We start from the raw sequence: 15,212 nt of genomic DNA on the forward strand, positions 1-15,212 counted from the left end.
CACCTCATGTCCATCAGTTCAGCTTTAGGAGGCTGTGTATCCCTCCCTCCCTCCATTGGTCCCTGACTCATTTCCAGTTCAGTGAGACCTGCCACCTGTGAGAGCATAGAAAACAGAAAGGCAGTTAATCCCTATTCAGTCCCCCAGAAGGGCTCAAATCAGTTTCTCTGTGTCCATCTGAGCCCTCTGTGACACCCTGAAGGTACGTCATGTTCTCATGGTACGTCGACGATTTTTAACGTGTCCTTCAGTGTGCAGTATTTTGGTCCCTCTCAACACACTTTTGTCACTGAACCAATGGGACTTGTGACAGCCAGGCACCCTTTGCACCCACATTGACTCCTTGTGTTAATGTTCAGTTGTTTGGTGGATAATCCAGCTTTTATCCTTCCCTCACCACTAAAGCAATGCATACAATACAGGGAATGGAACTAAGTAAGTTATGACCATTCTTCTCCTGCTTTACAGGTGCACTTTGGAAGTCTGTACTATATAATTTTGAAAGATTAAAGGTGCTTAACGCCATTTCTTTTTTTTGTCAGATGTGCATATTTGCTTTGGGTGGCATAAAACATTCTTTGTCTTCATAGTTTATTTAAGGAATCCCTGAAAATATGTTTCCAGTGGATAATGTGTTTTTCTAAGTTTACTTGGCTGTATTTGATATCCAACATTATTATCCTTAAGTATTTTGTGTTAACTTGTATGTATATTGCTGCTCTTTATTCTATGTTGATGTTAGGCTAATAGTACTAGATGAAGCAGTAGGCAAGTCTGCATTGACATGTATCTAGTAGTACTTTCACTGGTTTTGATGTAGTGTTAAGTCTTGTAGCCCCTCAAGGGTCAGGTTTGGTGGGAGCAACTTTTCTTTAGAACCATTATGTGTACATATGGCTGAGAGGAAGTATAGGTATAAATGTTGAAATACCTGCTTGTGTGTGTGTGTGTGTGTGAGAGAGAGAGAGAGAGAGAGAGAGAGAGTGAGTGAGTGAGTGAGTGAGTGAGTGAGTGCTTGCATATGAGTCAACAGTAGCTCACCTAAGCTTCCAAACGATGCTGCTTTTCCAAGTAAACGCATTCACCTTATTAGTACACACCTCCTACCCTGATACCTTGTTTAGTGCCGCAGCTAGTTACTGTCTCCTAGGTAACCATTGATGTGTCTTGTTTCTTTCAGTTTTCCCCCTCCTATCTGGCACCTCAGGTAAGGAAAAATTATTTTGCTTCATCCCTCAATTGTTCCTTGGTAGTCAGTACTCTGGAGGGAGGCTGTAGGCTCTTGGTTAAGTAGCAGACTAAGTGAAGAGAGAGGGGAAGGTTGCATATGATTTTTAGCATCTGAGGTTGCATCTATTCTCTTTTTTTCAGTTCAGAAGTCTAGAGGTGAGAATATGTTCAGGAAAAAAGCTTGCCGTGTAACATTCCATTACTATAAAGGTAACGAGAGAAGGAACAAAATCATCAGGTAGTTTTTTACTGTGGCCTTACTGTCATCTCTCCACTGTCCGTGTTGTAGTTTAGAGCAGAGTGAAAGAAGAAACTGGTAGACTGTCAGATGATGTGTGTTGGATGCTGTATGACTTGTAGCAGCATAGAAAGAGTTTTATTGTTGCTGTGCAGTTATTTAATTAGGTCTTCATTTTTCAAATGCATAGCAGATATGACTACAATAATTGAGGATAAGAATTATTAATTGCTACTCTTCTGATAAATGAATATAAAAGTGGAGATAAGTATGTGATTGAAAATAGGAAGCACAAGTTGGAAATATTTTTAGCTTATGAATTCAAATTATAAAAATATTCAAATCAAGAAAGAGAACAGACAAGCACTGTAGAAATTAGTATAGAGTTACTTAAATTATTCTTTTGTAACAAAGATTTGGAAAAATCTTACATAATGCACTTATTTTTCTACCAAGAGCCATGTAGCCAAGATGTGTGAAGTGTTTAGGTGATTCTTCATTGAATTAGAATTACTTTTGGGTGCATTTCCATGGTAATATAGACATATAATGATATTTTCGTAGTGGTTTGTGTTGGAAAATAATAGAGGCAATTTTGTCTCAGGATGAGCACCAGATCCACTCTAGCATTGTCCACCACTGGGAAGAACATTTACCATTCCTATGTTCCTTAACCTTACATATGCATCTCATAAGTGTTCTTCCCTGGCCATGCATTGTCCACACCCTTCTCCCCATCCTTCTCCAATGTTCTGCAAGTGTGGCAGTCACAATAGTGCATGATGCATCAATTATTTTTTTATCATACAGTAACAAATGAACATAACAGGAGGTTGGGTGAACAGTTCGGAGTTCCTTGCACTGATTGAAAAGGAGTTATGGTAAGTCATGCAAAGGAAAGAGTGTGCCTGGGAAGGTGTGGGAGAAGACATGCAAGATAAGTTTAGGTGTGCAAGGAAATGGTAAGTGGGATGAAGGGATGAACTATGACACATAAAGCCTCAAGAAGCATTTCCTCAGTAGACAGACCTTCATCATAATGCCACTTCCATCTCTCCAGTATTGATATATATGGTAATTATAGCAGTCAGAGAATACACAACAATGTTATACCTGGACAAAGTTGTGTGTAGTGTATGTATTGTGTTATGTATTTTGTTGTTATGTCATACTTTTGTATAAAACAAATGATATTCCTAAAGAGGTGTATGTGTCACTTTCCAGATGTGTATATTTCTGTATGTTCAGAGATCAATCAGATTGTACACATACATGATACATAATTTATTGAGATTTTTCAGTGTAGCTAGATTTTTACGATTTCATATATGTATATACATAAATATTTGCCCCCATTTCATTTAATGTATATTGCCCAATGGAAAATAAAGTAATATTTGAATGTTCATCATCATCACCATCTTTTTCATCATATTAATTTTCATCTTCATCATTACTCATTGTTCCATTACATGCTGCGAACACTGTAATGCTGAGGTGTCCCGTCCCTAGGTCCCATCACCCCTGGGGGCCTGGGCTCCAGCTCGGGCACCGTCAAGCCTCTGGACCCCAGCATTGACCTGGAGCTGGACGTGCGTGTGTGCATCAGCTCCGGCATGTGTAACCTGTACACCAAGTGTGTCACCAGGGAGGAGGAGCGAAGGTCAGTCTGCTGGTGGTGGTTCTGCACAGTGAAATGTATGTTGTATCACAGGAAATTTGTTGTAGGGTTTTAATCTATTTCTTTATTGATTCATTTATGGCTTCATGTGGGCTGCCGTAGTGTTTTTTAAGTCTGTTCTCTAGATTATTGCTCTGTATTTAGATAATTTCCTTAATCTTCTAATTAAAGATATTAATTATACATATATAATTATACTTAAATGTACAGTGGCCCCTCTACATATAAGGTTAATTCATTCCCAGATCAAGCTCGTATCTAGAATTTCTTGTATCTCGAATGAATTTTCCCCATAAGAAATAACTGAAAACCAATTAATCCATTCTTGGCCTCCCAAAATCATCTAAGTTAACCCTAAATAACTATAAAACACATCTTCCGATTACTAAAAACACATTCAAATAGTAATTGAACATAATAATACAGTAATAAGATAAATAAGATGATATTAACAAAATAAAATGCAAGTTTATTATGAGCACTTACCATGGAGGAAGTCGGCGGTGTCTAACGGAGGTGTATGCGTGGTGGTGGAGGAGTGAGGGAGATAGGTGCGGGAGGAGTGAGGGAGTGTGAGAGACTGTTGATGATACGTAAGCACTTACACTTGAAATTAAAGTTAACTTTAAATGAACAATGATGACCAATTGTACTGCTTTGCGAGATCACTCATGCAAACACTATGCTCATGTTTGTCTATTATCTCCTCCTTCATTTCGATTGACATCATCCTCTTTTTTTTTTCTCAGAGGACACCTTTCCATTTCCTTTTTTAGAACTCATGGTTAGGGTTACAAAACAGCCACAAAACGGAGATAAATGTGATAAAAACAACGCAACACAAGAGCGTGGGATCAGGTCTGTATGGTGGGAAACACACGTACTGGCTGATGCTGGGGGTCTCAACCACTTGGCCACCTAGTGGGAGCATCTGGAAATTCTCGTCACTTGGATTTTCTCTCGCATGTCGGTCAAGATTTTTTGCTCGAAAGACATCTCGTGTCTCAAATTTCTCGTAATTAGAGTAACTCGTATGTAGAGGGGCCACTGTATATATTTCCAGTTCATTTATGATAATGCCTTTATATCTAAGTAGTCTTTATTCATTTAACTAATGTCTCACATATTTGACTTTTTCATGTCAGGAAGTCATGTTCCGTATTGCACACAGCAGTTTTTATTGTAGAATGAAGAAGGAACGCAGCTTCTCTGGTGGAATCTCAGAGACTCCAAGTAGCCCCGGCTCAGGTCGTAGGAAGAACGAAGGGCGGCCGAACCTGTCCTCCACCAAGCTGAGGGCGCCTCCCCCTCCCTCCTTCCATGTCTCCTCAGACACTGTGTTCTACATCCCTGGTCTTGATGTCAAGGTCACTAACATGTTGTGTTGTATCTACCTCATTCAACATTAATTCATTAGTTTTCTAATAACAGTATTTATTAAAGAGACTAAAAGCAATTAAGTGTATTTAGTGTCATGTTTTTTGTGCATCACAATCTAGTCTTGTGTCCCTTGGTGTGCCACAGGTGCACTACGAGTCCCACAACATCCATGAGGAGACACCTGTTGGCAGTGGTGGTGGTCTGTTTGGCAGCGGAGGTGGCCTGCAGCAGGATGGCCCTGGATGGTCCTCCCCCAGCACAGGTGCCAGCGGCAGTGCCGGCAGCAGCGTGGGAGGAGGAGGGTCTCGTAAGAGTGGCATGGCAACCAGTGGTATCAAGCGAGCCTCTCTTTTCACCTGGCTCACCCTGCAGAGCATCAAGAGGGAGACCACTGTCAGTCCCAACATTCTGGAGTTCCTGGAGTTGGCACTGGAGCCACTGCCTGTCACTGACCACCACCAGAAGCCTCCGGTCACCTCCCAGGGTATGACGTCTCTTTCACTCCCTAGCCCACATCACTGCCAGATGATCCAACTCCCCTTCTTTGATATTTATCCATAGGGACTCCTTTAAGATGTCAATAATGAAATAATTTCCATGTTTTTTTGTGTTCTGCTGTACAATTTGGCTTGCTCTTATCCTTTCATTTTTATTTATTTATTTTTTCTCATATAGTCCAGTATTCTGTCTTTCCATTTTACACGTCCTCTCCCCCAGTGCTTAGTTCTGGAAGTGTTTGGTTGCTAGTTATGGTATTTCATCCACTTCCTTTCTTTCCAGAACCTGAGCCAGTGTTCAATGTGGATGTGGACTCTTCTGGTGCGGTGGGTGGAGGTGCTGGACCCTATGTGTATGCTTCCTTCCCTGTGGATGTGGTGGTGTACTTCCACATGCAACCTTCCACTATCAGGTACATATGTTGGGCATGATGCTAAGAGAGGTTCTGTGGCTCTAGCAATTAATCATGAAAGGTGTTGAGATGCAGTTTTTGTTTCACTAACTACCAGTGTCAGCTTCCTCACAAATGCATCTCCCATATTTGTAATACAGATATTTTAGTGGGTGTGTGATTTCAGCTTAAGGACAGCTCACTAGCATGTTGTGTTCACTCAGGTTTTCGTGTCAGCCGGTGTCCCGCGTCGAGTGTCTGCTGCAGCTGCCCTCACTCAACCTAGTGTTCTCATCCAAGAGGGCTGAGGATGAGTAAGTTTGTTCCCATGATCCTTATTCTCTCAACTACTTTGAATTCCATTGTAAAAACTTATGTATTGATTTCCATGTTTAAATCTGCAAATTATTTTTAATTTAGGCCTTTTACTTTTTGTTATGCATTGGCCCTTGTGTTTGGGAGGATAGAGGTTGTATGAGCCAGTCAGTCCCTTCACCCACAGATCCATGCCAGACCTGGGCAGCAAGTTACAGGCAACCATTGGTGGACTGAGTGTGACAGGTGTTTTGGAGGATTTCTCCTTGTATGTGTTTCACCCTTATGGTGGAAAGCAACGGGGGGCGGGAGGAGCACCATACCTGGCCACCTCCCCGCTGGCAGCCCTGACGGATGGCGAGCGCAAGGACTCCCTCAGTGTTATGGTGGAATTTGTTAAGCTGCACATTTCAAGGTCACGCAAGATTAATTTCAAGTCTGAGGGTGTTAAGATGAAGACCTCAGGAGGGTCAGATTCTTCTAAGGCTATCATCAGGTTCTCCAGTAAGTTCCTTTGTGTTTCTATCAGGCTGAGATGATCTGAAAAGAATGGTGCTTTTTTTTTTTTAGATACTGATATACAATATGTTTATGAGAAGCAATAACAAGTTGTGCTCAGACCACGGTCTGTTGATGTTATAGTTGTTGTCTTTGTCTAAACTTTGTGAAGTATACTATGTATGTACTTGTAGCATTGCATTGCTAAGAATAAATGCAAAAATCCATCATTCTCCAGCTATCGTGGACATTGGGGCTGCCCACTTCAAGTATGACATGAGAAGACTGACTGAGATCCTGGCCTTCCCACGTGCCTGGTACAGAAGGTCCATAGTGCGGCGACTCTTCCTTGGGGATTTTACAGGTGGTGCCACATCCAGTGAGTGGGATGAGGTCAGTCCGGCACCTTCCTCATCAGAGTCACCTCCCAGTCAAGCCCCACCTGCTTCCTCCAAACGACACTCTTCAAGGTAATTCTGTGAATGGTTTTATTGTTTTGTGCAAGGGAATATGTTTTCATTGTTCTCTATGTTCAAAGCATGGATGATTGGAGTCACAAGATCAAACACCACACTTCCCTCCTGCCCACAGTTCATCAGAGGGCCTTGAGGGTCCTCGGCGGGAGAACACCAGTGGGGCAAACAGTGGCAGTGGTGTTCCCCAGTCTACCCCTCCCAGCTCTCAGCTTGGTGGTGCTGGAGCAGGCAGCTGGGCTCGGGACAAACTGAGGCTCAACTTTGATTCTGATGTCCACCCACGAAAGAGTCCCAAGCTCTCAGGTAAGCATGTGGCAGGGCAAGGAATACCATGTCTTCTCAATGGACCACCTGACCATCCACCCCTTTGTCCATGTATCCACCACAGAACTATGAATTCAGATTGTAAAGATAAAAAGTAATGATAAGCACAATCATAGACACAACTGTTTTATTCTGTAGGTATGGGTGAGACGATGTGTGAGGAGGACGGCAGTGGTGTTGGAGTAGATGGTGGAACCTCCAGCAGTGGGAGAGCAGATGGCGACCAGGGGGTGGGGAGTCAGATGGCCGGCAAGACGGGCTCCTGGGAGACCCTGGTGCTGTTTGCTGTCAACTTCACTCGGCTTGGCGTGCAGATGAACATGGGAAACGTGATGGGCAATGTGGTGTAGGTGTTGGTGGTGCCTGAGGACGCTAGTGATAGTTACCACCACTCCCGCTTCAGGCAGTGGTGGGAGTGGTGCCTGCTTGCTCTACCCTTCTGTCTTACACTCATGCTCTTGTAATGTCTAGCAATACTCTTTCCATAGTGGCCAGACTTCCTTCCTGAAAACAATAAACCTTAAGTTTTTGATATAGTTAAGAGGTGCATTTTGTGTGCACAAGTTGCAAAATGTCTTATTCCCATTAGACTTTGAATGCTTACTGAGGAAAAATTTGTCAAACATCCAAATCTTGTACTGGCCCAGCTATTTCCTGCCAACTAAGTCTGCTGCTTCACAGCTTCCTTGTTCAAGCACCTTCACCACTCTATGCACCTACAGAACCAAGATGGCAGCATCTTACTAATAATAACAATAGGTCTCCACTAATGCTGGCTGCATTAATAATTTATGAACTCTCTGCACTTGCTACTCTGCATGTAACTGTCCATATTTCCTTTCCCAGTTGGACCACCAAAGACTTCAAGGCCAATGGCAGACTGTCCATAGGCAGCACTGGCCACAAGAACATGTACATTGGCCTCAGCTTGGGAGGCTCAGGCCTTGATGCAAAGGGTGGCATTGTGGGTGGCACCATTGAGCTCTCAGAGATCAATATGTACCGTAAGTGTAACAGTTCTGCCTCACAGAACTCTAGAGGCACAAGTCTCTCTTCTCACTCCATAGTCTGTACATATTTATTCCAGTATGTAGTTTCCTCATTTACAAACAAAATAGTAGTGGATGCTGGCTCCAGACATCCTGTGATACAATTGTTATTATCTAAGTTTAGCACAGCATTTCTTTTTCTTTTGTTTCAAAGAGGAGGGACAAGAAAAGCAATTCATTGAGTAGGCAGTAACGGTAATTAAGGAAGACAGAAGCTGTGGTGGCTACTGAAGGAGCAATTATTGATTTACTTGTGAATCTCTCTGGCTGTGGCATGTAAGAACTCCCATGTAGCTCCATGTCTTCACCAGCAGCTGACCTGACACATGTGTGCTATTGAATTCTCTTATATTTGTATATTTATGTATATATCATGTCTTGAATTTACTTACCATTATGCATTTTACTTTGAAAAGATTAGCATTAGCATATTCACAGCACCCCACAGACTTGTAAAGCTAACCACATAACTTCAAGATAGACTTCACAAACTTGACAGGTTAATTAGAATGCCAACCTTGATAATGATAATATTAATGTTAAATCACACACACACACACACACACACACACACACACACACACACACACACACACACACACACACACACACACACACACACACACACACACCAAATCATCTGTGCCTCACATCAGCTGATATAGTTAATCACATTACAGTCAAAATCCGTGAGGACCCGGGAACTGAGCCAGACCACACCATTGGCATGAAGCTGTTTGCTTCCCAGTCCCGCCTGGACTACATGGGCACCAGTGTCCTGATGGGGCGCGTGTCCTCTTTTGGCGTCACACTGAGGGACGAGTGGAAGCTGAAGCAGTGTGCAGAGACGGATAATGACGCCACTCGCAGGTGCTTGGTGGAGGGCTAACTAAAAAAAATGCATGTTACAACCAGAAAATGGAGATAATAATTTTCCTATTTTGTATACTGAAAAGAAAGTTTTGATTCAGATATTAGTTTTTTTTCAGAGAGCTTAATTGCTAAGATGTTCACTATAAGCATAAGTACAATGCTATACAAGTATCTAACCTAAGTAACTAGATCTCAATGGTTACTTTGGGCATGTGCAGGGGAGCCACTATCTTCATCCTTGGGGACCTGGAGTGGGACCAGCTGCAGCTCATCATCAGCAAGTCCACCACTGCTGACCTGCTCAAGATGCACCACAAGCTGGACGAGTTCTTCTCCCAGCAGTTCAAGTCCAGCAAGCGGGTGTTTTCCTCCCTGCAGCCCACGCGACACAAGTCTTCCGTCAAGCAGAAGCCCAAGGATGGCAACAGGAAGCTTGCTAGTGGTAAGACTGAGATTGTGGCATGTAAAGAGATACTGTCTTTTTGTTTTTGTTTTTCTTCAAGTCAGGGAGAGTGAGTCTGAGTGTTCTTGGTTCAGCAGCTGATTGTCTTTTCTGTCGTAAGAGTGAATATTGAGTCTGAAAAGGAGATGAGTGATGTGCACTTTCTAGGGAATAATGGAGGTAAAGGTCAAGGTGTTGTTTTTGTAATAAAAGCAGTATACTGGAAATGTGAGACCAGATATCAATACACATAAAGTAGTAACAAACATTTGCATTGTTGGTGCAGTTCTAGGGGTGCCATCTGGCCAAGACGCCCGCCACCACCGTCACTGGCAGGGGGTCTTGTACCGTGTGTCTGGCCTGCGCCTCACCACGCTGGCCATGCCACTGCCTGACTCGGGTACAGTACTTGGTGGGTCGTTGGAGCTGCACGGCAAAACTATCTCCCTGGCATGCTTTCATGGTGTCAACTTTAGGAGCAAGTCATGGGCGCTGTTCAGTCTTCAGGAGCCATACATCAACTTTACCTCTGAGGTGCAAGAGGTGCCTGGAGACCGTAAGTTGGCAGGCCAGCATTCTGCCTGCTTGTATATTTCCTCTTCCTTGGAGATTTCAAGACACTTATACTCCAATTTTGGATTATCCTTTTTACCTTTCATTTGTTACTGGCACTTTAATGGGCCCTTTTCTACTCTTTGTTGCCTTTGATGTATTTTTTTCTTGCGTAAAGAAAATGATGAAAGACTCAGCACCATGTCTTCCTTCCCTCGGCAGCACCCCGGGACACACACATTGTGCAGAACCTCACCTTCAGCCTGGGGGTCATGGAGCACACCCATGCACAGCACGTCTCCATGGCCACCGTCTGTCGCATCACTCGCAACATGGTCTTCCCACCACAGTTCCGAGCCATCCAGGAGTGGTTCCATTATGCTTTCTGCACCTCAGAACTTGACAGTGAGACCGGACTTTATTGTTCCCTTCTTCCATCTTTAGTTTAGTGGGGAATTTTTCTATATATGTAAATAAGGATAACTGGCTAAATATTAGAAAGAAATATGGTAATTCCCTGAAGGTTTACCAACAAAGATCAGAAGCTAACCAATTCATAAGCATTGATGAATTTTCCTATGCAAATAAACTGCCTGCATCAGAATTAACCAGCATGTGATAAATCAACAGATGTGGACCGGTTCCCTTCTCTGGACCGAAGCGACAGCCTCCCGTCCTCCTCCTCGGATGGCAAGAGGGCCTCAACACGTCTGCAGGACCACAATCATTCCTCAGAGACTATCTTTGCCCTCCCCTCCATGCAGATCCACCTCAACACCAAGCACCTGCAGACGGCCACCACACCAGACTTCATGGGTGAGCACACACAGAGAAGCACCCCTTGTACACCCAAGAAATTAGATGGTAATTGTATACTTTTGTTTCTGAAAGTGCACTGCCAGATTCATGAAGATCTAACAATATTCTGACGCTTATGTGAAAACTGACAAGTATTTTTTAATTATTTTTATATATTTGGGCATGAAGTCAATTGTGGCTTATGAGATATATGCTTGTATGTGTAAGGGTGCGCTCACAAAGAACGCTGGTTTTCTCACACGAGAAACCAGTGCCGACAGGCGCCAACCAGCGCCAAGATTTACACAATATAAACAAATGTAAGCATGCACAGAGGAAGCAGGTTCGAGCTTGTCGGCGCAGGCAGCCAGTGTCAACTAGCTTTCCATTTTCCCCAGAACCATTCTTGCCTGCTTTCTCGCACGAGTAGACGTCTGTTTCAGGAAGGACATCGAATTACTTATCAGCAAAGTATTTGAGAAACCATGTCTCTCCCAGGCAATGTTCAATTTTCTTGAGAATGTAGTCAATAGTATGTTGGCTCATCCTTTTGTACTCAAAAAATCTTCTCAAGTCCCTTTTTAGGTCACTAAAAAGATGATATTCTCCATACTGGCTTCTTTTGTGATTTTTTTCATGTATTCCTTCTTTTTTCCAGTTCAGTTGTGCATAAGTGCTCTTGAGCAATATTAGCTCGTCGTCAGACAATGAGCTTGATATGTTTGTTATACAGCCGATGAATTACGACTGGCTGATAAAACTGCTCTACTATGTCTCTCCCTGTGCTTGTCAGAGCAGATTACCAGCTTCCTTTGTGCTCACCTACCAGCGCCAGAAACTGGCGCGAATCACAGAAGATAGGTGCTGGTTTCTCACGTGAGAAAACCAGCGTTCTATGTGCAAGCACCCTAAGAGTTGAGATTGTTAATTGATTTTGTTGGTGGTTCTCTATATTGCCTCATCTGTGTTGTTGATTCCTACATTGGGACAAGACATGATGCTTTCTGTCTTCTGCTTTTCATGAAGGACAATCTAGGCTTAGTATACAGATGGATAGATATCAGTGACTGTGGTGGTAAATTCATGCTATTCTAGTGATTCTGGTGCATGGTGGGAAAAAAAGTAATGAAATAATGCTTACAGTTTTGTGGGTGTTACTGCATGGGACGTATTTGTAGATTATAGTGTGAAATTCATGCAGAACTAGTAACCCTGTAGTGCCTGGTGTGAAAAGATATAATGAAATGATTTTTATAATTTTGTGGATGTTTGTGGCTGGAACAAATTATGGCTTATTAAGTGTGGCTTGTGTGATGACTAAACGAAGATATTACTAACACTTGCTGAAAATAGCATGTAAGAACTGGATATATCTGTGTGATCTGTGAAATATGACATGTATGATGGCTGAATGTTGCTCTTGATGTGTCTAATAAAAGCTATACGTAATCTTTCCATTGTTTTCACCAGATGAGAAGCCCAAGGTGGAGTGTTCTTTGGTGACTGAATTCCAGGATCATATATTTGTTGCTGTGGATGCAGAAAGCTTCTTCTTCCTGCATGACCTGATTGCCTCCTATGTGAAGGACACCAAGGAGAAAATGGTGAGTGTGGAGTATATACTTCAACTTTGATATTTCTGAACCTTGGTATTTCCCCCTCTAAGTTTCTAAACAGCCCCAGTGGTCACATTGCCTCCTTTCACCTTGTCCAAGAAAAAAAGGCTTACATAACAGAGATTTAATTTAATTCTTAAGGTGATACAATTCTTTCATCTTGGTAATGTTGTCTCCTTATCTGTGCTGCATTTTATAGGCCAGGAAACACAAAATGGTGAGTCACTCATTTCAGGTTATTTATTTTTATTTTATGTATTTTCTTCCTCCTGGTTATGATAAAAAAAACTATCTTTCGTTACTCTACCATCTTTATGATTCACACAAAATTTCACCTTCCATTTCTTTCTCTCCACTATTCATTCATTTTATTTATCCATTTTACTTCTAGCCTCACGTTTCACCCTTTATTTTCTTATAGACTCGGTTCCTAAACTCATGTTAATTTATTCTACTCATATTATTAGAAAAAATATTTTGGGAGTAATTGCAAGATTTATAAACAAGAGAATAAAGGTTTTGTGAATCCTCCCTAACAGCCAAATGCCGAGGCAGAGAACAACAAGGAGAGTGCGGAGAAGAAGCCCAAGGTGGTGAGGGTGAATGAGCCCACGCAGCTATTGCAGCAGGACTGGCGGGAGTTCACCTGCACCACCTGGCACCTGGAGCCCACTGTCAGGTAGTCATGCTTACTAGTCACTTACTGTCCTTCACTGACTTTCACTGCACATCTTGTTCATAGGTGGGCATTATTGTGATAAACAGAATTAAAGTGAGTTCTTAGCTCTGGGAGGAGATCCATTTTGAATATGTAGATAATTTTGAGATACAAAAAACTGGAAGTAGATTTTCATGCTGTTCATTACAGCATTTGATTCTCTTATCCTCAATACTGTATTATGAAGCCCTAATAATTATATTCTGAATTGAATCAAAATGAAGAACGATACACATAGTTTGGAAATTATATTTTGCATTCGTGTACTTTCCTCAATCATGTATAACTGACTCTGCTCCTTCCTTCATCACCTTCCATCCCTTAGGCTTCTGTCATGGGCCACCAAGAATCTTGAGCCATATGGAGTGGACTACATCTTGCAGAAGCTCGGGTTCAGCCACGCCCGCACTACCATTCCCAAGTGGCTCCAGAGAGGCTGCATGGATCCCCTGGACAAAGTGCTCTCCATGCTGATGTTCCGCATGATTGCTGCCATTTATGACCATGACAGTGCCAACCGGTAGTGAGGTGAGGCAAGGTAGTGGTGCTGGTGGAAGGTTCATCCCAAGAGCCTACTGGAGTAGTGGGTAGGGAGACTCTGTTGGTCAGTGGTGTGATGAGATGTGTCTACCATGACCAAGTTGGCATAGAAAGGTAAGTGTCCTATAAGTCACTGGTAGAGTGATGGTGTTCCCTGCAAGCCAGTGGTGGTGGAGTGGTGTGCCCTGCAAGTCAGTGGTGTTGGTGATGATGGCAGTGGTCATGGTGTGCAGGGCCCTGAATGAAATCTGATGGTCTTTCATATTGATTTAATCTAAACATTTTATATAGAAGTTTTACAATATTGATATTCACTTGTAGAATGATGCATGAAATGAAATGTAGCAGCTATATAATACTCCTTAGAATGTACAGTCATTGGTGATGCAGGGCCCTAAGCTATGACTGACTTGGTGCCTCCTCCTACCACTGCTGGGCATTGTGTCCAGCAGTGGTGTTGTGCCCTACAGATTAATGCAAGTGCTCTGTTGTGTCCAACAAATTAGTGAGTGTAAGGAGACAGATGTCCCACAAATGAATGGTGGAGGTATGTTCTCTGCCACCTATAGATTGGTTTTATGCTATTTATTATACTGTCTCACTGACTTCAAGTCCAACTAGTGTTTTGTCTGAACATTTTAAGATGTGTAAAGGTCACAGATATATACAAATATGTACAAGTTTATTGTTTAAAAGACAATGTATGCCCACATCTTCAATGCATATGTACTTCAATACTTACTTAACCTAGTCAGTCTGTGCACATATGACTCATTTCTTAGGTGTAGAAAGTCAATATAATGGTGGAGAAAGAGTGTGTGTGAGAGAGAGAGAGAGAGAGAGAGAGAGAGAGAAAATGTGTGTAATGAATGTGTTGTCTAGTCCAGTGGGATACTACACATCCATCCCTGACCACTGAAAAGACTCCTTGTTATGATGCTCCCTATTTCTGTGTTGGTTTGGTGAGAGGAGTTCCTTGTTTTATTTTTTTACACTAAGATGTGCCATGATAAGGTGTAGCAGATTAGCAGAGGTGTTTTGGAGTCACAAGTGTGCTGTATCATTGTTGGTTGCACTTTTTTTCTATGTTCTGTCAGTGGTTAGGTAAAAAAAATATATATATATGTATATATGCAATAAAAGTTTATTCTCATGTGCTAGTGTTTATTCATGAAGAAAATATTTGGTTCAGAGTTTACCTTGTACATACTTCATTCAATTTTATTTATCCTTCATAAGTTGAGAAGTTGCTTTTGGAGTGTTGTTTACTCAAGAAACATTAATGCCATTGACTCATTATACTTTTATTGTTTGGTTCTATTCTTTGGGATAGAACTACTGCTGACCATGGACACTGCTCTCTCTCTCTCTCTCTCTCTCTCTCTCTCTCTCTCTCTCTTATAATTCAGTCAATGTGCTTCCCAGCGTATTTGTGCTTACCATAAATGGAGGAAGGGGAGAAAGTTTAATGTAACGTTCACACCGTTTACTCAGTTAACATCTTATATAATCTATTATCTATTAAGTGTCTGCTGCAGGTGAGATGAGCCAGTCTTGCCAACACCACTTAGTACTCTGGAGATGCCATTGAAT

The 15,212-nt window shown here is 42.2% G+C and overlaps 1 protein-coding gene across 19 annotated transcripts in view; it reads left to right on the forward strand.

Annotated features, from left to right (window-relative positions):
* LOC123503120 (transmembrane protein KIAA1109-like) overlaps positions 1 to 14,772 on the forward strand; it is a 50,024-nt gene extending 35,252 nt beyond the window's left edge. For 11 of the 19 annotated variants that reach the window (XM_045252549.1, XM_045252559.1, XM_045252552.1 and 8 more), the window contains exons 66-85: positions 1,181 to 1,207; positions 2,981 to 3,131; positions 4,336 to 4,516; positions 4,674 to 5,013; positions 5,310 to 5,439; positions 5,643 to 5,732; positions 5,921 to 6,237; positions 6,470 to 6,701; positions 6,823 to 7,010; positions 7,170 to 7,377; positions 7,878 to 8,035; positions 8,761 to 8,950; positions 9,172 to 9,395; positions 9,682 to 9,951; positions 10,170 to 10,352; positions 10,578 to 10,811; positions 12,216 to 12,349; positions 12,561 to 12,578; positions 12,901 to 13,040; positions 13,405 to 14,772. In XM_045252549.1, coding sequence (XP_045108484.1) covers positions 1,181 to 1,207; positions 2,981 to 3,131; positions 4,336 to 4,516; positions 4,674 to 5,013; positions 5,310 to 5,439; positions 5,643 to 5,732; positions 5,921 to 6,237; positions 6,470 to 6,701; positions 6,823 to 7,010; positions 7,170 to 7,377; positions 7,878 to 8,035; positions 8,761 to 8,950; positions 9,172 to 9,395; positions 9,682 to 9,951; positions 10,170 to 10,352; positions 10,578 to 10,811; positions 12,216 to 12,349; positions 12,561 to 12,578; positions 12,901 to 13,040; positions 13,405 to 13,603 — 3,614 coding nt within the window. In that variant the 3' untranslated portion in view covers positions 13,604 to 14,772. Of the gene's footprint in view, positions 1 to 1,180; positions 1,208 to 2,980; positions 3,132 to 4,335; positions 4,517 to 4,673; positions 5,014 to 5,309; positions 5,440 to 5,642; positions 5,733 to 5,920; positions 6,238 to 6,469; positions 6,702 to 6,822; positions 7,011 to 7,169; positions 7,378 to 7,877; positions 8,036 to 8,760; positions 8,951 to 9,171; positions 9,396 to 9,681; positions 9,952 to 10,169; positions 10,353 to 10,577; positions 10,812 to 12,215; positions 12,350 to 12,560; positions 12,579 to 12,900; positions 13,041 to 13,404 lie in introns of those variants that run through there. The other 8 variants (XM_045252563.1, XM_045252568.1, XM_045252566.1 and 5 more) reach the window with 5 other exon arrangements.
* The last annotated feature ends 440 nt before the right edge of the window (positions 14,773 to 15,212 follow it).

This window comes from Portunus trituberculatus, chromosome 13 (assembly GCF_017591435.1).
Source record: "Portunus trituberculatus isolate SZX2019 chromosome 13, ASM1759143v1, whole genome shotgun sequence".
Taxonomy (NCBI): Eukaryota; Metazoa; Arthropoda; class Malacostraca; order Decapoda; family Portunidae; genus Portunus; species Portunus trituberculatus.